Source organism: Lactuca serriola, chromosome 5 (assembly GCF_051521515.1).
Source record: "Lactuca serriola cultivar US96UC23 chromosome 5, Lser_US96UC23_V15, whole genome shotgun sequence".
Taxonomy (NCBI): Eukaryota; Viridiplantae; Streptophyta; class Magnoliopsida; order Asterales; family Asteraceae; genus Lactuca; species Lactuca serriola.
Window position 1 is genome coordinate 240045110 of NC_136412.1, and position 22809 is coordinate 240067918.

The 22809-nt window shown below is 39.8% G+C and overlaps 1 protein-coding gene across 1 annotated transcript; it reads right to left on the reverse strand.

Moving 5' to 3' along the window:
• Window positions 1-19830: 19830 nt before the first annotated feature.
• On the reverse strand, window positions 19831-21388 carry LOC145050301 (uncharacterized). The gene is made up of 4 exons (XM_078998575.1): window positions 21083-21388; window positions 20330-20544; window positions 19937-20196; window positions 19831-19835 (listed from the first exon to the last, which is right to left on the reverse strand). The coding sequence occupies exons 1-4, from the start codon at window positions 21386-21388 to the stop codon at window positions 19831-19833; spliced, it is 786 nt and encodes a 261-aa protein (XP_078854701.1).
• Between the last annotated feature and the right edge of the window lie 1421 nt (window positions 21389-22809).

Below are 22809 nucleotides of genomic sequence, written 5' to 3' on the forward strand. Positions count from 1 at the left end.
GTTTAAGATAGTACCTTGATTGTTATGTAGCATTAACAATCCCAATTCCTCCTTGAATTGACTTTGGAAGGCTTAGAGTCACAAGTGTCACTCCTCTAATGGCTCACAAACACCATAAGCAAGAGGATGAAGAGGAGAGAGGTTAGAGGCTGCCCAAAACGTGTTCTAACCCTAGAAAAGAAGTTCCCCGCGTTTTTGAGCCTTAAGGGTTATATTTATAGTGAGGCTATTAGGGTTATCTAACAAGGAAACCCTAATTTGGTTGCTTAAGCCCTAAGCAACCTATAGACTCCTTTAATCAAGCCCTTGGACGATTTCCTTATGGGCTTCCCATAAGAATTCGTCCACCTCTTGATTTAAGACAACCCATGGCCCAAATTGCAATTATCTTATAATTACAATTCCAGTCCCTTAAGTTTAATTAATCTATTTTAGTCACAAAACTAATTACCAATTAATTATTGACTAATATTAATTAAACAATATGATTTCTCCTTTAATATATTTTTCCCATAATATATTAATAAATCATATTTAATCCTTTATCTCCATAATTCATCCTATCAAGTTGCTTTGGTGAAGGCAACCCAATAGGACCATGCACCATCGGGTCAAGTACATACCAAAATAGTTATGAACTTAGACACTAATCCAACAATAACAATCATCACGGAGACAGTTCAACGAGTTTCCCTTTTGATCCACTTATCATTTCGAGGTATGATATTATCAGCGCGAACGGTGTTCATTTCAAAAGAGTACTTGCTGACTTTGTGAGAGGCATCATCACATCGTAACAAACTTTAATTCCAAATTTTTTTTATTTTAACATTAGATTTTGATTTGTTTTCATCTACTGAATCTTAAGAACTTTGATTATTTGATTTACAAGCTCTTGATTTAGCTTTGGAACAAAGAATTTATCAATGGTATGCCCATATGATACCTTGTCATGAGACTCATGATCCTTTGAAGAGTTGTCAGGAGTAGAAGGCTTTGATTGATCTTCAAGTTTAGAGTTGCTAAATGAACTATGGAAACAAGCTAATAATTTCATTTATGGAATGAACTTCACCATTACATATAGGAAACTTTAGCAAATTATTAGTGGTGGGAAAAAGATAATTACGATGTGAAGGTTGGAGAGAAGGGTCAAGAACAAACAATTTAGTAACACATTTAGTAATGCCATTAGAATCAGTAGAGCTGTGAGTATTGATTAGGGTTTGATTTATAAAGGAAGAACTCACAAATCTACTTTTAAAGTCTTCTTTTAAGCAGTCAGTTTTATAAAAGGTTTGTTTAGTTTCGACTTTGATTAAAGATATAGCACCTTTTATATCACCTCCAAGCATTTTCTTACACTAATATGGAATCTAAGCATTAATAATTCTTGTGACATTAAAGTGAGAGGATGCCCAAAATTTCAAAATAAGTTGAGTGCGATTAGCATAATCAACAACTTTTTCTTGTTCAGTGTGAAGAAAGTTATTGGTAAGCGATATACAAGTGTTTTCATTTTTTAAAATAGAAAGAGATTTTTCAAGAGAAAGAAGTTTTTCTTTGAGAATTTTCAGCTCAAGACTGAGAGAAGATTTTTCTTTATTTGAGATCAATAAATTGAAACATAAAAGATCGATTGTGTCATCTTTTTCGATATTTTCAATAGAAGAAAGATTAGAATGATTTTTTACCTGATACGTTGACACATCGTCCCATTCTGGCTTGAGGTTATCAGAAATAGAAGGAGAATCGGTGTTAAGAATCTCAACGTTGTCATGTGAAGTGTCAACATGAGATTCAACAGTTTGAGCAATGAGACACATAACTTCATCGTCTGAAGAGATTTCCTTTTCAAAAGCAGATGATACAATGATCATCATCTCTTGAGCAATTGGGCTGTTTTGGACCAAACAATAGACATAAAACGGAAGTGAGTTTTCGATGGAAATTCTAGCTTTTACATCAAGATTCAACAACCTTTTCTCTTCTTTGCTATAACAGGGAACAAAATTCCCTTTCAGCTTACTGCCAGATGCACCATTCTTTGAAGATTGATATATAGCAGCTACAGGACCTTTTTTAACGACGTCGAGCGTATCAAAATCCATGAACTCTAGAACATTCATGGCCTTTGATTTCCAATCAGAGAAGTTTTATTGGTCAAATGAAGGAATGTTGTTACAAACAAATGACTTGTGAACTAAGGAAGACAACATGATTACTTGAGTGTATCACAATCCTGCTCTGATACCAATTGAAGGTTTATATTTGATCGGATCCACTTAAAGTATGAATAAGAAACGAACACTAATCTTAGAAAAAGAATCAACAGAAAGTAAACAACACATGAATTCTCCAAATTTTTCCTTTTACCAAGAAAAGAGGTTTTGTGTTCACCAAGAAGACGGGTTTTGTCACGAAGACGATTGACAAAAATCCATGATCACTAACACCCACAACAATAGGGTTTGCCCTAATGTTGTATATATACTAATCTATACATGTATATCCCTTTATTAAAGGGATTGCGTCTAAGCTATACTAAGGATTAGATCCTTATCACAAAAATTACAAATCTGATCTATTCTATATTTATCTATAGTAACTACCTAATATACAAAAGATTACTATTGGATAACTATACTATAAGCTGAATCTGTTAAACTTGAGACGATGACGTTGTTGACTTGTAGTTGTTGACGCTGATAGATCCGCATGTCATGTGTGTGACTCATCAGACCATAAGGTGTGACCTTACAGGAACCAATCAGATACTTATGACTTTTTACCAGTTGACAAGAATAATTACGGATTCTATTAATTGATTAACTAGAATGATAAAAATCCTACCAAGGTGATCAGATTAACAAGAATTAAAAATCAAACGTTCATCAAGTTCAAAATGGAAAAATCTAGATAGAAATAAAAAACAAAAACCAGATCTGAAAACTAATCACATGAAAAGTAATAGTCTATACAGAACTAAAAACTAAGGTTTATCCAGACATGGCTAAAAATGAATCTATTCTAGATAAAAGAAACATTAACCAATAAATCTAGATAAACTAAATGTGTGAGATGATTCATAGCTTCAGATCTTAAGTAATCATTGAAAGGTATCAGAAATCACCTTTAGAAGGGTATTTTTGCCGTCTGGAATCGTATAACCCCCGGATATAGTAATGAGGGTCATATTTACATACGAGACGGAAACTTCCGGAGAAAGAAAGCAAATAATGCAATCTCAGGTTGACTATATGAGATCTTAGTGTTTTTTAAAGATTCATATCGAACCAATTTAATGAGGTACATTGCTTTTCTGGGGCTTTTGGAAAAACATGCAATCGCAGGTTTGCTATATGAGACCGCAGGTTTTTGAATTTTTTCCAGGATTGCATATGAATGAAGTACGAAGCCAAATTTGAAATTTCTGGAGTTGTGACAAGAAAATGCGAGCACAAGTTGACTATATGCGATCACATGTTTGGCCTTTTCTACTCAAATGGCCTCCAGATGACTTATTTTGATCGTGGAAAACTTCGCGGCAAAAATGTGATCATATATATACTAGAAGTACAATCTCAAATAGAGATTTTAGGCTTGTTTCAGACACAATTCTTCAATTTAAGCATTCCTTGTTATTCCTTAGCATCCATCTATTGGAATAGGTGTTTAAGCTCATAACTATAATTGTTATATATATATATATATATATATATATATATATATATATATATATATATATCTGAAATGATAGTAGCACAATCCTTTTGGGTTACCCTCAAGACTAGCAACTGGGAAGGATGATTTTGGAGAAAGAGGTTGATTTATTATTTGATTAATAAATTAAAATAAAAAATTTGTTGATATATTATGAGAATAATATATTAATTAGAAATAGTAATATTTAATTAATATTTAATCAGAAACTAATTAGAATTAATTTTGGGAATAAAAGATTTAATTAAAAATGTAGGGACTGAATAGTAATTGTTTAATAGTTGAACAAGAGGCAATCTAGAACCCTCCATAGGATATGGATAGTTTTCCTTGAGCCTTAGGGTTTCTAGAATAGACTCTAATGGATAATCAGGAAAGTGGATAATTAACCGGGTTAAGATAATCCTAGATTTGGGTTTATCTAGGATTTCCTGACTACACTATAAATAGGTATATAACCCTAATATTTTTTGCCACTAATTCTAAGAGAGTTCCAACATAAAATTTGTAGATTCCCTCCTTCTCCACAATATCCTTCAATTGCTCGTGTTGGGTGTGAGCTACTAGATGTGTGACAATTCTGACGCTTGTTCTCACAATCTAAATAACGTTAAGGATTGGATTGTTATTGCGATATAACAATCAAAGGTATGTTTTGTAACCCTAATTGTCGATTTTTTATATATAATAGTGTTCTATGTGTAACACCCAGAATCTGAAAGGCCAAGAAAGGAAAGGAAAACCCTAAGTCAAAAGGGGGTCAACTCGTCGAGTCCAAGGAATGACTCGGCGAGTCGAAGCGGAATTCGTGTCGCAGATTAAGTGACTAACTCGGCGAGTCTGGTTTGGGTTGGGAAAGCCCTAATTCCGAGACTTGGTACCCTGTTTAAGCATCTTATTCTCTTCCCTAGGGTTCATTTCAGCCTCTCTCGTCCAGAACCCCAAAACCCTAGCCACCCAACTTCATTTTTGGAGCTTTGGTGAAGATTGAGGTCCATTGGAGTCGATTTAGAAGGCTTGGAAGAAAGGAGCAAGGAAGGACGTGTAGATTCAGCCTTTATATCGTTTTGGAAACTGTTTGAAGGTAAAAAAAAATTCTGGACCTTGAGCTTTCAATTGATAGATCCCCTTTCTAGTTTGCTTTTGGTCACATTTGGATCATTTCCAAGGTTAATCCGAGTATTAAACCTTTGAGGATGGATTTGGACAACAGATATGGACACTCTTGAGCTTTAGGAGCTCAGAGTTGTTCGCTTTATCCAGCTAAGATCCCATTTCATGACCTAGGTTTCCTTTGAAGCTTGGATTAAGTGTTTTAGCCCCATAACAACTTGCATGCATGTAAAGTTAGCAACTTTACATGCAATTCTAGCATATGTAGTCCAGATCTATGAGTTGGAGGTGTTGGGATGGACTATAATCGAAAAAATAGAGATGTCACAAGATGGACTCGACGATTCAGTTAATGGACTCGACGAGTCGAGCCGCAAACCTAAGCCCTTCTTTTTATGATTCAGATCAGTGAGTGGGGTTAGAGATGGGATCAGCCAGTCTGTATCCATAATGGGCATGAATATCATGGTACTCGATGAGTTCAAGGAGGAACTTGGCGAGTCCAAGGTAATCTCCTTAGCCTATGAAGATGGACTCGACGAGTTGTTCTACAACTCGACGAGTCGGTTGAAGATGGTCCCGAATGTTAGTTGAAGGAGAATCCGTCAAGTTGTTGCTAGGATCAACGAGTAGAGTGAAGGTTGTTTTCGGATTTGAGGAGCATGGACTCGACGAGTTGGTAGAACAACTCGGTGAGTTGAGTCAACTGGAAGTTGACTATGACCGTTGACTTTGACCTTGAGAAGGACCTTGACCAGAGTTAAATTAGTTGGCTTCTTGAGGATAGTTAGGCTAAGTGTTGTTATTGGAATTAGTAGCTCAGGGAGCTAGAGGAGCAGCAGTTCAGGGAGTTGTCGGATAGCAGCCAGAGGGTTATCAACAAAGTTCAGGAGTACAGGTGAGTCTCCTCACTGTGTGCATCAGTCTACGGCCACAAAGTTGGCCCATTATGTTCATGTTCATGTTTATGCTTATGTATGGAAGGAAGAACCAGGGGTTAGCCCTAGGCACTTATTGATATATGTTTCGGGTTACGACTTGATGCCGGGCGAGGCCCAAGGAATGTTAGGATGCTAGAGGTCTTTGTGATTCTTGCATGTGTCGGTATGATAAGATCCGGACCGAGGGTCCGATGTCGGGGTAAGCAGAAGTATGTTAGATACTAATATGCTTCCGAGTCGGGGGTCCGATGTCGGGGTACTCCCGAGGAAGATTCTTATGTAGTGCGTTAGATTATACTTGTTGTCTTCGTGATACTTGTATGTTCCTGGTAAGGAGGTAAGTGTGGGCGAGGTACCGTATCTCATCACTATTTGAGTATGGATGGGGTTCTATATCTTGATATTAGCAGAGCAGGGGTGAGGCCCGTGATAGGAAGGATGTGAGTATGGGTGAGGGCCCGTATCTCACTACTAGTAGGAGTGTGGACGGGCCTCCACTACTTCAGTAGCAGACCATGGGCGGGGCCCAAGTTAGGCGAGGCCTGAGAGCATGGTATGCTTATGGAATCTTTATGTATGTTTCAGTATGTTATTTAATCGTATATATGTGTATAGAAGGAGAGGCCCAGAGTCAGGAGGGGCCTAAGGGAAACATATTTGTATACCGGAAGGGGCTCGATGCCAGGCTGGACCTGATGCCAGGCGGGGCCTGATGACGGACAGGGTCCTATGGCGGGTGAGGCCCAATGCAGCGAGGGGGGGGGGGGGAGTTTGTGATTACGTGCTCACAGTTGTATATGGCATGTTTGGATCAATAGATATGTATGTTATGTGGTAGGTTGGGGAACTCACTAAGCTTCGTGCTTACGGTTTTCAGTTTTGGTTTCAAGTATTTCCGGTAGCGGAATGAAGAGCTCGGGATGATCGCATTGCACACACCAAGAAGTTATCCTGGGATGTTTACTCTGATAAAATGAATAAGTGTTTTGGAAAAGATACTCTGATTTATCATATAGCCCCTTTTTGTATGTTTGAATGACTTAATGCTATGGAATAGTAATGCTTTTAAAAGAAATTTTTGGTCTTGATTTTTGGGATGTTACAAGTTGGTATCAGAGCCTTCGTTTGAGTGATTCGGACACACTCTCGGGTGTGACTGAACTCAAACTGAGGGCTAGGTAAGGAAAATTGTTTTTTTAAAGGAAAATTATTTTTATAAAAAGAAATTTGAAAAGGAAAAAGGATTTCAAAAAGGAAGTAAGAACTTTGTAAAGAGAAAAGGGTGTGTTTCATGCAATTAGCGGAGATCAAGTAAGTTCTCCCAATTTACCCATACAAGTTTATGTTATGTTATGATTATGTGACCAGCATGCTATATTTAGAGCTAAGGATCTAGGAGGATGCCTTATGTGCATATTATATGTGCTTATTGAGCTATATGATAGTATTGGTTAGAGAGTGGTAGGATAGCCTGTTTAGGATATGCCTGATTACATGAGCTTATATCGCATGCTAGTGAAGATTCTTGTTGCGTGGATAGAATTGCTTGATTATGTTCTTGTTAGATTTCCCTTTTGTCTGAATGCTACTTGATTTGTGCTTTGTGGGACTCTGAGTGATGGGAGGTAGCCATTAGGTGAATGCGTTAAGGCACATGTGACCAGCGTTGAATAATCTCAGAGTGTTGGATTTCGCCCTATTGTGCAGCTCTTGTCTGAGTCCAACCGTTGTAGTGATGAGTCCTTTACTCGAAGGTTTATCTGAGCCTAGTCACATGTGATGGTATTCAGGTAGTGGCTAACTAGAATTACGACGATGCCTTCTGTAGCTGAGGACGGAGTGAGTAGAGGATACACTAGGGCAAGCCTAGGATGAGCTTAGTGCTCGGAGCAGCAGTAGTAGTAGTAAGGGACTTGGTGGAGTCGAGGCAACTATTGAGAAAGTACGGATAGATGTGGAAGGTAGTATGGGCCTGTACTACTGAAAACAGAGGATCCGTACTCGATTCAAGAAGGGCTGAGATGAGACCAAGAAACTTGTAGAGTGCGTGTGATCCCTTGGCAGTGAGGTTGATTTTGATGATTGCTATGGCATGTTTTCAGTATGGCGACATTGCAAGATAGACTAGTTGATGGGTCAGGTGCCAGAGAGGGATCAGGCTCGGGTTCAGGGACCGAGCAACTCGAGGAGCGGATGAGGGAGTTTGTATCAGCGGAGGTTACACACAGTATTTTAGATCAGACTCCTGTGATCTTTGGCACGGTCAAGGAGGGCATCCTGTAGTTTTTGGATGAGAGGCTTGGAGCCTTCCGCACATAGATGACGACCTTTTTGGGAGCGCGTATATTGACATTCCGAGAGTTCAGATCTTGTGGAGCTCCAGACTATCATGGGGCTAGGGACCCCATTGCTAGTGGCAGATGTCGCCAACGATTTTCGTTCCAGCCAGTGTCCCGAGGGGGACAAGGTTCGACTCGCCTCCTATCTTCTGAAGTACAGAGCACAAGATTGGTGGGAGGAGGTTGGTCATGCTATCGGGGATGATGTCGCGTTGGACGCGATGACATGGAGCAACTTCTCGGTCAGGTTCAAGGCCAAGTTTGCACCAGTGATTGAGGTGCAGCAGTTAGCTCGGAAGTTTCAGGATTTAAGACAGACTACTGAGACAGTGGCGGAGATCATCGCCGAGTTCAGAGAGAGGTCTCTTCTTGTTCCACAGTATGTCGCGGATGAGGAGATGAAGAAGGCCCGATATCACGAGATGTTGAGAGTTGACATCAGGGAGTTTGTGAGCAGGTCCAGCTGCAAGACGCTCGAGGACATGATTATTCGGGCCAGGGATAGGGAGATTGATCTGGAGCAGATCAGGAATAGGAAGCCAGATGAGATTCAGGTAGCCACAGGTTCAGGCAAAAGGCCGAAGGGGTCATATTCGAGATCAAGGGATTATCAGAGCCGCAACGGTGCGGGAAGTGTCGCAGGACGCACGAGGGTACGTGTAGGGTGGTAGTGGTGGTGGTTATGGCTACTTCAAGTGCGGCCAGACTGGTCATTTCAGCAAAGATTGTACTGCTACCACCACCCAGGGATCGGACCTGATATGTTTCCATTGTAGTCAGAGGGGCCACAAGAAGGCCCACTGTCCGAGTTGGCATTTAGCAGGACAGGTGATAACACCTGCACCTATAACCTTGAGGATCACCGACGATGATCAGGGTCGGGCATAGGTGCCTGCAGCGAGGAGCAGGGCGTATCAGTTGGTTTCAGATGAGGTGTAAGTAGCCCGATGCGTCAGGTACATATCTTCTTTCATTTTCCCTATCAGCTTATGTTAGGTTCTTATCGTTATGGTACTGCATCGGTATTGATAATGATATTTCAGAATTTTGTGGCCTGCTTGTGATTGAGTTATATGCCATCTACATACCTTGGATTTTATAATAATAGTAGGAGGTTGCCTCCGTTAGAACAGGTTACTTTGGATGTAGTAACTGTAGCATGGATGTGTGGGGCTCGATGGTGTCTCGCTAGTTCGGGAAGGTGTCGTTAGGGGATAGATCGGTTAGATGCCCAGTTATGGTGAGCACGAGTTTTCAGCAGAAGTGGCCAGAGGATGGTAGGGAGAATTGGTAATTCTCTTAAGCTGTAAGCTGTGAGGAGCTAGACGAATCGAAGTGGCGGAGATCCACTAGTGGCGGCCAGAAACAGAAGCAAGTGCAAGACTAAGGTTGTTCCGCAGTTTTGGTGAAGTAGGAAGCAGCTCAAGTGGCTATTTGCTTTGAGGAGCAGTTAGGTTGGAAGTTGGGGGAAAACTTCCCAACCTTGAATTTGCGTCATAGCGAGTAGATGATGACTAGTTCGGTGAAACCAGGTCGGAGAACCTTCGGCAGGTGCTAGTTTAGTGGGGATATAAGGCTGCAAGGTAGTCGCAACATTCCCCAGCAGCAAGTCAGTGAGAGAAGTGATGTAAGACTACGGGTAAGCCGTATCATTCATTAGAAGCTTAGCTAGCGGAGTGTGGGCGGGGGCTCGTATCTCTGAGTTCACATGATAAGAATCAGGAAAGTTTAGCTAGTTGAGATCAGAAGAGGAGTGGGTCTTCATAGCCCTAGATAGGTGAGACCTGTGGGAAAGACCGCTCCGAAGTATAGATGGGTGGGACCCGTTGGTGAGGCCCGTGTTCTTTTAGAAACAGGTGGGACCTGGTAGAGACCTTAGGGTAAGGTAGGGGACCGGGGATCCTAGATCTTCTAGAGCCAGAGTGGATGGGTTTGTAGAGCAGTTCAGGTAGTTACGGTATCTTCATGAGTCGCTGGGAGCGACTGAGGGCATGTTCTCGTGTATGGTAACCAGTGGGGGGCCGGTATTTCGGGTAACGGTGGATCGGTTGGGACATGGGTGGTCTCGGTTCATCCGGAAGCCGGATGGGAGTTGGCAGGACTTCAGGAAGGAATGATGATAAGATGTTTGGTGCAGAAGGCAATGAGCTGATCGGGTAATGCTAAGTTGCCCACTACGGAAATCAGGTAGTCTTGGAGGATGGTCGGAATTCACACGCTGGGTGGAGTTTTCAGTATGGGAGCATCGTATGAGGGGATATTTCGTGAGTGTGGGTATGATGGTCGGTGCTGTGAGCGGCCAGGATTACGGTTTCAGCAAGAGAATTGTTCTTGATGGAGATCGGAAAAATCATGCTTATAAGAAGTTGCCTTGGAAAGGCCAGTGGCAATGCAAGGAAAAAGGGGGGAAACCGTTGTGTATCAGTGTAAGTGCATTGGGTCTATCGATAAGGCTACCAGTTGGGTAAAGGGTTGTACTCGAAGGTAGTAATGATTGAATTATCCTGAGGATGATGTATCCAGGAATGGGCCAATTGGGTGAAGTGCGTAAATCTGTAAGCGGATTGTAAGATAGTTGACCGTGGCGGACTTCGAGGACGAAGTCTAATTTAAGTGGGGGAGAGTTGTAACACCCAGAAACAGAAAGGCCAAGAAAAGAAAGGAAAAACCTAAGTCAAAACGGGGTCAACTCGTCGAGTCCAAGGAATGACTCGGCGAGTCGACGAGTCTAGTTTGCGTTGGGAAAGCCCTAATTTCGGGACTTGGTACCCTATTTAAGCATCTTATTCTCTTCCCTAGGGTTCATTTCAGTCTCTCTCGTCCAGAACCCCAAAACCCTAGCCACCCAACTTCATTTTTGGAGCTTTGGTGAAGATTGAGGTCCATTGGAGTGAATTTTGAAAGCTTGGAGGAAAGGAGCAAGGAAGAAAGTGTAGATTCAGCCTTCATATCGTTTTGGCAACTGTTAGAAGGTAAAAAAGTTTAGACCTTGAGCTTTCAATTGATATATCCCATTTCTAGTTTTCTTTTGGTCACATTTGGATCATTTCCAAGGTTAATCCGAGTATTAAACCCTTGAGGATGGATTTGGACAACAGATCTGGACACTCTTGAGCTTTAGGAGCTCAGAGTTGCTGGCTTTATCCAGCTAAGATCCCATTTCATGACCTAGGTTTTCTTGGAAGCTTGGATTAAGTGTTTTAGCCCCATAACACCTTGCATGCACGTAAAGTTAGCAACTTTACGTGCAATGCTAGCATAAGGAGTTCAGATCCATGAGTTGGAGGTGTTGGGATGGACTGTAATTGACAAAATAGAGATGTCACAAGATGGACTCGACGAGTTGGGCCGCAAACCCAAGCCCTTCTTTTTATGAGTCAGATCAATGAGTGGGGTTAGAGAAGGGCTCAACCAGTCTGTGTCCATAATGGGCATGAAGATCATGGTACTCGGTGAGTTCAAGGAGGAACTCAGCAAGTCCAAGGCAATCTCGTTAGCCTATGAAGATGGATTCGACGAGTTGTTCTAGAATTCGGCGAGTCGGTTGAAGATGGACCCGAATGTTAGTTGAAGGAGAACCCATCGAGTTGGTGCTAGGCTCGATGAGTAGAGTCGAGGTTATTTTGGGATTTGAGGAGCATGGAATCGAAGAGTTGGTAGAACAACTCGGCTAGTTGAGTCAACTGGAAGTTGACTCTAACCGTTGACTTTGACCTTGAGAAGGACCTTGACTAGAGTTGACTTAGTTGGCCCTTTGAGGATAGTTAGGCTAAGTGTTGTTGTTGGAATTAGTAGCTCAGGTAGCTAGAGGAGCAGTAGTTCAGGGAGTTGTCGGATAGCATCCAGAGGGTTATCAGTAGAGTTTAGCAGTGCAGGTGAGTCTCCTCACTGTGTGCATGGGTCTACGGCCACAATGTCGGCCCATTATGTTCATGTTCTTGTTTATGCTTATGTATAGAAGGAATACCCGGGGGTTAGCCCTAGGTACGTATTAATATATGTTCCGGGTTACGACCTGATGTCGGGCGAGGCCCGAGGAATGTTAGTGATGGGTTTTAGCCATAAGAACTTTCCTATGTGCGCATGCAAAACCCTAATGCTTGGATCTAGGCTTTCTAATTAAACATGCTTTGAATCCAAGACTTCTAATGACTATTTAGGTGTAATAACAATATTGAAACAGATCTAGAATCATACCTTTGAATTCCTTGTTGATCTTGTTGTCTTGGAGCTTCTAGAGTCACAATTGTCACTCCTCTAATGGCTTACAAACACCAACTAGCAAGGAGGATGATTTAGGAGAAAAGAGAGGGGAGGAAATCGGCCAGGGTTCTCTTACTTTAGATGAAGTGCTGATTTCCCTTTCCCATGGGGTCTATTTATACTTGTAGACTCCTTAAGGGTTACATCCTAAACCCTAATTGGATAATCTTCTCTTAAGGCTATCCAAATCCATTCCTTAGATAACTCCTTGGACGATTTGAAGCTATCCTTAGCTTCTAGAATCCGTCCAATCCATATCTATATGGATTTACAGTCTAAAGTTTAACTATCAAACAATAGACAGTTTATACCCTCTTATTTAATTAATCTCTTTAAGTCACCAAATTAATTCCAATTAATTCTATGACTTATATTAATCAAATAACAATATATTATTCTTTATATTATTCTCATAATATACTAATAATATTTACTCTCTCTTAATAAATCATCCTATCAAGTTGCTATGGTGAAGGCAACCTAAAAGGACCATGCACAACCGGGTCAAATACTTGCCTAATATAGTTGCAGCCTTAGACACTATTCCAACAGTCTCCCACTTGGATAAGTCTAGTAACTATAAGCACAAGTACAATTTGGTTTGCAATTGTAGCTCTCAAAGACGCTGTCAAACTCTGATCTAATCAATCTTGTCCTTTAGATAAGGGATCGTACAGTCCTCTGTTAGATATCATGCTGACAATCCTATGGAATGGTTAGTCAAGCATTTAGGTTTCTCGATCTCTGATTTATTTGACATAGAACTTAATCGAACACATCAATTCAGTTCTGACCGGGCCCGACACATAAGTCAAATCAAATCATCAAGCGACCGAGATATCGCTTTTACCTTCTTAGATAAAAGTTACAGATAAACTTCGACTTATATGCATTTACTTATTCAATAATCAACTATACACAACAATGCGTTTTATAACATTGATTTACCAATGCGTTTTTGCATTATCAATGTACAATCAATTAGCAAATAACAAACCATATATCTAGGTTTTAAGACTATATGATATTATCGTCTCGCGATCACCCTTTTATATCATATTCCATAAGGTGATTCCAGCAAGCGCGGGTTTGTTCCAATGCTCAAAACCAGTTCATAAGCACTCATGAATGTCGCAGCAACCCTTTGCTATGTCTAATACCATTTAGACAATCTACGCACCGATTCATGACAATCTTCATTCATATCTACTTGCAAACTATGAACGATTGTGGACAATTTGAACAATTCGATTATTCCTAATAAACTCAATTATTCTGGAAGTCAAAACATGCAAAGTGAAACAATAGCTAAACAATTAACATAAGATAGTAACATTACTCATAAATAAAACTCCTTTATTTAATCATCAAATGTTAATTACATTTATCTATTACACGTTTCTAATACTATCTAATTTATGCTAATATCATCCTTCAGCCCAATACTCCTAGCATGCTGCAAGTGCTTAACCCTACTCAGTCCCTTTGTAAGCGGATCTGCTGGGTTATCTTCTCATGATATCCTCTTCACTACGAGTTGTCCTTCTTCTACACGATGTCTAATGAAATGATATTTTCTGTCGATATGTCATGATCTACCATGATCCCTTGGTTCCTTGGTCAAGGCAACCGCTCCTTCGTTATCACAGAAAATCTCCATGGGCTCCTTTATGGCAGGTACAACTCCAAGATCACCGATAAAGTTCTTTAGCCATATTGCCTCCTTCGACGCTTCGCTTGCTGCAATGTAGTCTGACTTGCACATTGAATCAACTACGGTTTCCTGCTTGGAACTCTTCCATGTCACTGCTCCTCCATTTAGGGTAAACACCCAGCCCGACTGCGAACGGTAGTTGTCCCTGTCGGTTTGAAAACTGGCGTCACTATACCCTTGCACCTTCAAGTCATCACTCCCTCCGAGGACTAAGAACCACTCCTTTTTCCTCCGAAGATACTTAAGGATATTCTTCACCGCAATCCAATGTGCTCTGCCAGGATTCCCTTGATATCTGCTAACCATGCTCAAAGCGAAGGCTACATCAGGGCGAGTACAAGTCATAGAGTACATGATTGAGGCAACTGCGGAAGAGTATGGTACTCGGCTCATTTCTACTATTTCAGCTTCGGGACTCGGACTTTGAGTCTTACTCAACTTGGCATTACTTTGTAACGGTAATTCTCCCTTCTTTGAGTTTTCCATACTAAAACGTTTTAGTACCTTCTCCAAGTAAGTGTTCTGACTAAGTCCAATTAGTCTCTTACTTCTTTCTCTTACTATCATTATTCTCAAAATGTAAGAAGCCTCTCTGAGGTCATTCATAGCGAAGCACTACCCGAGCCAGGACTTAACCTCCAGCAGAGTCGGGATGTCGTTTCCTATGAGTAATATGTCATCGACATATAGAACGAGGAAGCTTACTATGCTCCCACTGGCTTTGACATATACACAAGACTCATCTTCGCTTCGTACAAATCCAAACTCTTTGACTTTCTCATCGAAGCAAAGATTCCATCTACGAGACGCTTGCTTAAGTCCATAAATGGACTTCTCAAGCTTACACACTCTATTCGGATGCTTCGGATCCACAAACCCCTCTGGCTGAGCCATGTAAACATCCTCAGCCAACTTTCCATTCAGGAAAGCAGTCTTGACATCCATTTGACAAATCTCATAATCATGAAATGCGGCAATCGCTAGCATCACTCTAATAGATTTTATCTTCGCAACTGGTGAGAAGGTCTCATCATAGTCAACTCCGGGAGTTTGAGTAAAGCCCTTCGCAACCAATCGCGCTTTATATGTGTGTATGTTTCCATCCACGTCGGTCTTCTTCTTGAAGATCCATTTGCACCCAACGGTCTTACGTCCGGGCACATAATCAACCAAATTCCAAACTTGGTTATCATACATGGATTGGATCTTGCTATCCATTGCCTCTTTCAATTTCGTAGACTCCGGGCCTGACATGGCTTCCTTATAGCTATTAGGTTCATCAAGATTTATTAGTGTACCATCACTAATATACGTGTCCCCTTCGGTAGTAATATGAAAACAATAAAACTGGGGTAGAACTCTAACTTTATCGGAACGTCTACGAGGTAAGGATTCGTCAATCGGTTCAACCGGAGTTTCCTCCTCGGGTTGAGTGCCAGCGATAGAGGTTCCTTCATCTATCGACTCTTGAATTTATTCAAGCTCGATTTGCCTCCCACTGTCTCCTTGGCCTATGGGTTCTCGCTGTCGGAAAACTCCTCTCCTCGCAACAAAGAAAACATTGTCCTTCGGTCTATAGAAGAGATATCCAAAGGATGTCTGCGGGTAGCCGATGAAAATACATCGCTCACTTCGGGTTTCGAGCTTGTCGTGAGTATCTCGTCTTATGAAGGCCTCGCAACCCCAAACCTTGATATGTGCCAATGAGGGAACTTTCCCTATCCACATCTCGTGAGGTGTTTTGGCAACCTTCTTTGTAGGGACTCGGTTAAGGATATGGGCGGCAGTCTCTAAGGCATACCCCCAAAAAGAGATAGGTAGTGAAGCACGACTAATCATAGAGCGAACCATATCCAATAAGGTTCGATTACGCCTTTCTTCCACACCATTCAACTGCGGTGTCCTAGGAGGCGTCAATTGCGAAACTATTCCACACTCCTTGAGATAATCGTGGAATTCAAGACTTAGGTATTCTGCTCCTCGATCGGATCGAAGCATCTTGATTTTCCTGCCCAATTGATTCTCCACTTCATTCTTGAACTCTTTGAACTTTTCAAAAGTCTCTGACTTTTGCTTGATTAAATAGATATACCCATATCTACTATAATCATCGGTAAAAGTCACGTAGAAGCGGTTCCCATCCTTGGTGGTTGATCTAAACGGTCCACATACATCGGTATGTATTAAGTCCAATAGACCCCCACCCCTTTCACATGTACTCGTGAAGGGTGACTTATTCATTTTTCCAAGTAAACAAGACTCGCACGTGTCATCTTCCCTAAGGTCGAATGACTCCAACACTCCATCCTTTTGGAGTTGGGCTATGCATTTCTTGTTGACATGTCCAAGACGACAATGCCATAAGGATGCTTTATCCATACTAGTGGAAAAATCTATGTTCAAAACATCATTTCCTAAGTTATCAACAATCATAACAGTTTCATAAATTCCATTACATGGTATAGCTTCAAAATAAAAGACACCATTTAGATAAGCCAAAATAGAACCATTCTCATTATTAAAAGAAAATCTAAAACCTTGTCTATATAAACCATGAAATGAAATGATGTTTCTAGCCATTTATGGCGAATAGCAACAATTGTTCAAATCTAAACATAAATTATTCCTAAGCACTAAAGAGTACACTCCAATCTTGGTCATAGGCGACGATCTTCTGTTCCCCATGATTAGATTGATTCTTCCACTACTAGAAAAAAGGCCTTTTACGACGCTCATTGCGCGTCGTAAAACGCTCAGACGACGCGCAAATGCGCGTCAAGGAAGGCCCTGTCATAAAGAGAGATGACGCGCTTTTGCGCGTCGTCTATAGACGACGCGCATTTACGACGCGCATTTATGACGCGCATTTACGACGCGCATTTATGACGCGTATTTACGACGCGCATTTACACACAATGCGTATCAAGAAAGACCCTGTCATAAAGGAAGACGACACGCATTTGTGTGTCGTAACCTTACGACGCGCGTGTTTATGACACGCAATGCATATCAAGGAAATACCAGTCAAGAAAGGCCATGTCATAAATGAAGACGACACACATTTTTGCGTATCGTAATTTTAATTTTTTTTAAAAAAAAAATATATTTATATATTTATTAATTTAAAAATTAAATTTGCATTTAATCTCTCATAATAGAAATAAAATACCATATACAAAAAATACAATCCATTGCATAATATAAAATAAAATACCATATACAAAAAATACAATCCATTGCATTTAATTTGTATGTATAACAAAGACACATGTGTTAAACTTGTTACCATTAACATCTAATTGTATGGACTCGAGTGTTAAACTTGGTACCATTAATATCTGATTCATAAGTCCTTTTAACAAGATTGTTACCTGCATAAATGAAAACAAATAGGAACATTAACAGCCCAGCATGCTCAAGCCTCATCAATACAACAAAGGAGACAAAAGTAATGTAATAAGCCAAACATTAAAACCAAACGTTAATATAAGAGATGGGAAATCTTTTACCTGAACATAACTAGGACCAAACAAACCACCATTTCCAAGCTGGAATTGAGTCCGATGCAATGTGACTAAAAAAACACAAATCACTCTCAAATTTCACTTACCCCTTTCACTTTCACATAACACCAACCAACCTACTTATAAGTTGCTAATTATCTAGGCTATTTTTCTTTTTCTCTTGATCAAAATAACATGTTTATGCCCAAGTCAATTATAGAATTGTATTCCTTAGTATCATGTGGACACAACATTTTACCGAATGTGAATTGAATATGACAAACAAGCATTTATATTCTCATGAAATCAAAGATAATTTATAATATTTTTCTAAATAATTAACAAACTTGATGTGTCAAGACCCATAAGGATAATTTCTGCAACATTATATTCTAACAAACCCTACTTTAATCACAACATTAAACCAAAATCGACCAAAAACTCACATAAACAATCAAATCAAATATAAACACAGGCTTGATTTCGTATTCAAACAGATTAAGAAAGGCAGCAAACACTGTTTGTGATTTAGAAACTAATAGCTTAATCCTCAATTCATATTAGCATAGTAACAAATGTGCACTTATATCGTTTTTTCCTTTTGAACATTCACTTTCCAACAGATGCTAAAAAAGCTGATACATTCTTAGTGGGTGCAACCTAAACAAAACTGTCACCATACACAACAGATGCTGAAAAAATTGAATAATTTATCTTTTGCTGCAACTGGATCATACAAAGCTAGACACACTTTTATATGTTTCAAACATAAACTTATTGTGTAATGAGGATCCAAATGGAATAATTCAGCCACCCCATACTCCTTTGTTCTATCTCGCCTCTATAATTTATTTCACCGTTCAAGAGAAGGGTATAAGGGGTTTCATAGACATTATGAATTAATTTATCCTTTATTCTACTTCCCTTATTTGAAACAATCTCATCATAAAACGTTCAACATTTCAACATATTATACGACCTAATGAACTAAAATTCAAGTGATGTAAAACAATAAAAGTTGCTTTGAAAGTTCATAAATAAAAAAAATTACCTTTTCAAATTCTGCATAAACTTCTGCAGGAGCTATGGTCATCAAAGTTGACAAAGCAAGTACTGCAGCTTCTTGTTCCAAATGACTAGTACTCATCAACCCCATTGGTCCAGGCAAACCCTACATATTATACCACAACCAAGGGTTAATAATAATTAATAATATATAAAATATAAGATAAAAAGTAATCAATAAAAAAATATCAACACTCGGAATCAATGATTCCACAGGTAAAAAAAACTTACATTGGAATCAGAACGCTGCAAAGGGCTTCTGGAATCAGCTCTACCATGGGAATAGGGTGATGATGTTGATGCTTTCTCATTTCCTCCTCCTTCAGGTCTTCTGCTTCTAGAAGGTGACCTACTCCTACGTGGAGGAGACCTGCTTCTGTGTAATCCATCAGTTTATTGACACATCACATGATAAGGGCATTCTAGTCTTTTCAACACTAGTACTTCTATGTAACTAACAAACACATATAGAATAGTGAATAGTCCATCAGGGCATTCTAGTCTTTTCAATTCATTGGGGACCCACAGTGGTGCCTTGAATTTGTATGAAGCAAGACCAAATGCTGGTAATGAGACCACACCCGTCCCACTGAAATGCCTTACAACAGGTGGATGCTCACATTCATTGCCTGAAAAAAAAATAAAAAACAATAATAATTAATTAGTAATGCAACTCATAAATTTTATAACTATAAAAAAAGGTTGTTTCTCAGCCTGAAAAATCCAGGGAGATTTATATGATATATATGAATGACTTGTAGTAGGAGTGTGAAGGGAATGAAAAGTTAGAAAACAAGCATCAAGATCTTTCAAGGTGGGCCCCATGGGAATTCTGTATATTGGGTACCTGATAAAAAGCATCAAAAAGGGCCATTTAGTAGTAGCATATTATGTGAGAAAGAGCAAGTAGCAAAGACCATATTAAGAATCTGTTTGATTGGATGGAATGGAATGGAATCACAAAGGAATGGAATGAGTTGTGATCATATTTGGTTGGTCTGTAGCAATGGAATGAATCATTCCATTCCTTCCCAAACTCTAGTACTTATTAGCAATCATACCAAGCGACAGAAAGCCAACTAGATGGCAGCAAGTCACAACTTCTTAGACTTTTCAATTCAGGGAAGCGTTGTGCAAGATCAAGTATCTGTTGCAACAAGAAAACAGAACTAAACTAATTATCCAAAGATTTATAAATAAAGAATAAAACCCACTTTCTTTGTTTTTTTTTAAAGCTAACCTTATCACACAAAGGTTCTCTGCCCAAAGGCTGACTATGTTCCATGTACTCAAATATCAAGCAACTTTGAGTGGTGGCAGAATCACTATCATCACTAGAAAAGTCTTCTTGAACTACATTGTTCTCATCATTCATTGACAAATGATCCATTCGGTGAAGAATTTCATTCTTTGGGTGATGATTATTACTCTTCTCCCTTAGATAATGTAAAGAACCCTTTTCCTGTTCATAATCACTGCTCCCATCACTACTTGAATCCGTAAATGAGTTATCATCAATATCCTCAGTTAGTTGCCTGTAAAGCAACAGAATAACTAGATTATTTAAATTTCATAAAGAAGCATAATAGATGCTACTAGTTGAAAAGGAGCTTGACATAACCCTAAACAAGAAAGAGGAAGAAAGGAAGATATTTACTGTTCCAGTACCTGGAATTTATTGAAGACTTCAAAGGGTCTACATATATTTGAATTCCAGATAAATAAGGCACATAATATTGGATCACACAATTAGCTTCATTCAATATTAAAGGAACTCCAGCACCATAAGCACTCCACTCTTTGAAAGATTCCCACAAATCACCAAGAACAAAGTATGGTTGATATTCCACATCACTTGTCCTCCATCCTCTCATAGTTCTCTGCTGCCATAAAGTTCAAGTAAAATCATTATTTAGATCAAATACACAACTACAATACCCCTGTTTATACATGATTACGGAACATTAACCATTTTATTGTACTCTAATTCTTTTTGGAAGATGGTGTGCTTTAGCAGAAACACATATATTTTGATTGTCAATATATGGAATCCTTGATTAAACAATAGAAATATAACATCAAAGGCAAACTCTGTTCACTCATAAAAACTGAAAGGCCACCCTCAGGGCTCACTGAATAATAATTCAAGCCGACTTCATTTGCTTTCAAACATGAATTTCGGAGTAGTGCCAATGGAGAAAGAGAAAACCACAGCTAAAATGTAAAGTAAATTATACTACTAAATTATAAATCAAAAATCTGATTAATTGACTATCGCATACTCAAATTGAATAAACCAAATGTTCCTATAAGTTACTTTACTCCATGATATAACGAATTAGCAATACAAGTATAAACTGAGACGACTAATTTGAATTAATTCAACTCATTTCAATATAAAAGATTAATATCGGTACAGACCTTGGAGAGATGTTGAACAGGAACAGAAGGCGTAACAGTTTCCAAAAACCGTTCAAGATTACACAACGATGATGTTGCCGGCACCGCCACCACTGAGGATTCCAACGGCTCCGGATTTGATGGCTGCATGAGTTGATTCTCCGGCTCCTCCCTGACAAAAGATGTCGTAGATTGGGTCGGAGTAACGTTACTTTGAGCTCTACGGAGGTTCTCTTGATGCTGACGAATCCTTCTCGCTTTCCCCGGCATGTAAAACCTATCCTCTCCACCACTACTACGTCCATGCTGCAATCCAGCGCCCAACATCTTCACTAAAACCCTAAGAAGGAGTTGACGGATTCAGAAAAAAAGATGAAAATCAGCCGATTAAAGAAGGAGTTGACGGATTCAGAAAAACCCTGCAATTTGACAAAATCAAACGAAATCAAACAAAAGCAACGATTGTGTGAGAAATTCAACAAGAGCTGACAAAGAATTAGTCAAATGGGAAGGAGGAAGAGCGGATATCCTTAGACGACGGCTTAGGGTTTGCAGATGGTGGTGTGGTGGTCGTCGGTTGCTTTACAGAGAGATATGAAGTCGAGACGAAAAGACGAGATTGACCCATCTGGTAATAAACGGACTCGGGAAGCTGAACAAAATGACCCGAGATTGACCCATCTAGTAACAACGCTATTGATGCCATTCCTTCCATTTTCGATTGTTCATCCTCCACTTCCTCTACTGCTACTTCTTCACCATCTTCTATTTTTTCTGTATTTAGACTTGAGAGTATAATTAGGGCTTTTTCTAACAATTTCAACATCGATTGGGAGATATGGTGGTTCCAGTAGGTAGAAGTGAGGGAAGAAGTAGGCAGCAGTCAATGTCGGGAGGGGGAAGGAAGGAGCGTCCATAATTTGGGCAAGAGGGAAAGGAGAAAAAAAAGGAAGGCGGGATTTTTAATTTTTTCAGAATTTCAATTCCCCCTACTGTTAAAAGATGGAACGCGCGTTCCATTAAAAATTATAAAGCGACATCCTTAGACGACGCACATTTTATTATAGGTGACCTCCGTGTGTTTTTTAGACACTAATTTAAGGGCGCGCAATAATGCGTGTCTTCTATCCTTAAATTTTTTGAAGAGATGACATTTTTCTAATGTTACTCTCCTTTGCGTAACATAGATCAATGAGCGTCGTATTTTGCGCGTCGTAAAAGGCCTTTTTTCTAGTAGTGTTCCTTGCTCCACATCCGTACTTCTTCTTAGTCCCTGCACATTAGAACAAATGTGGTAACCACAACCGGTGTCAAGAACCCAAGAAATAGCATGATTAGAATCGTTAGATTTAATTGTATATATATATATATATATATATATATATATATATATATATATATATACCTGCGAAAGATGGCTTGATCTTTCCTTCCTTGATGGCTTGCAGGTATTCCGGGCAGCTTCTCTTCCAATGTCCTATCTTGTGGCAGTGATGGCACTCTGCCTCCTTCGGGTTAGGGCAGGGCTTAGCGGGATCAACTTTGGTCCCACTAGAAGAAGCACCATCTCGGGCTTTAACCTTGCGATAGTTCTTAGACGAAGCCTTCCTCTTCTTTCCCTTTCCTTGACCAATAGCCAAGACAGGAGCAGCGGGTGGATTGGGAGTTGGTGCAACAGACTTGTCTTTGAAGTTGCTCTCATCGACCCTCAAGAGACCTTGGAGTTTGCTTAGGGTGACCTCCTCTTT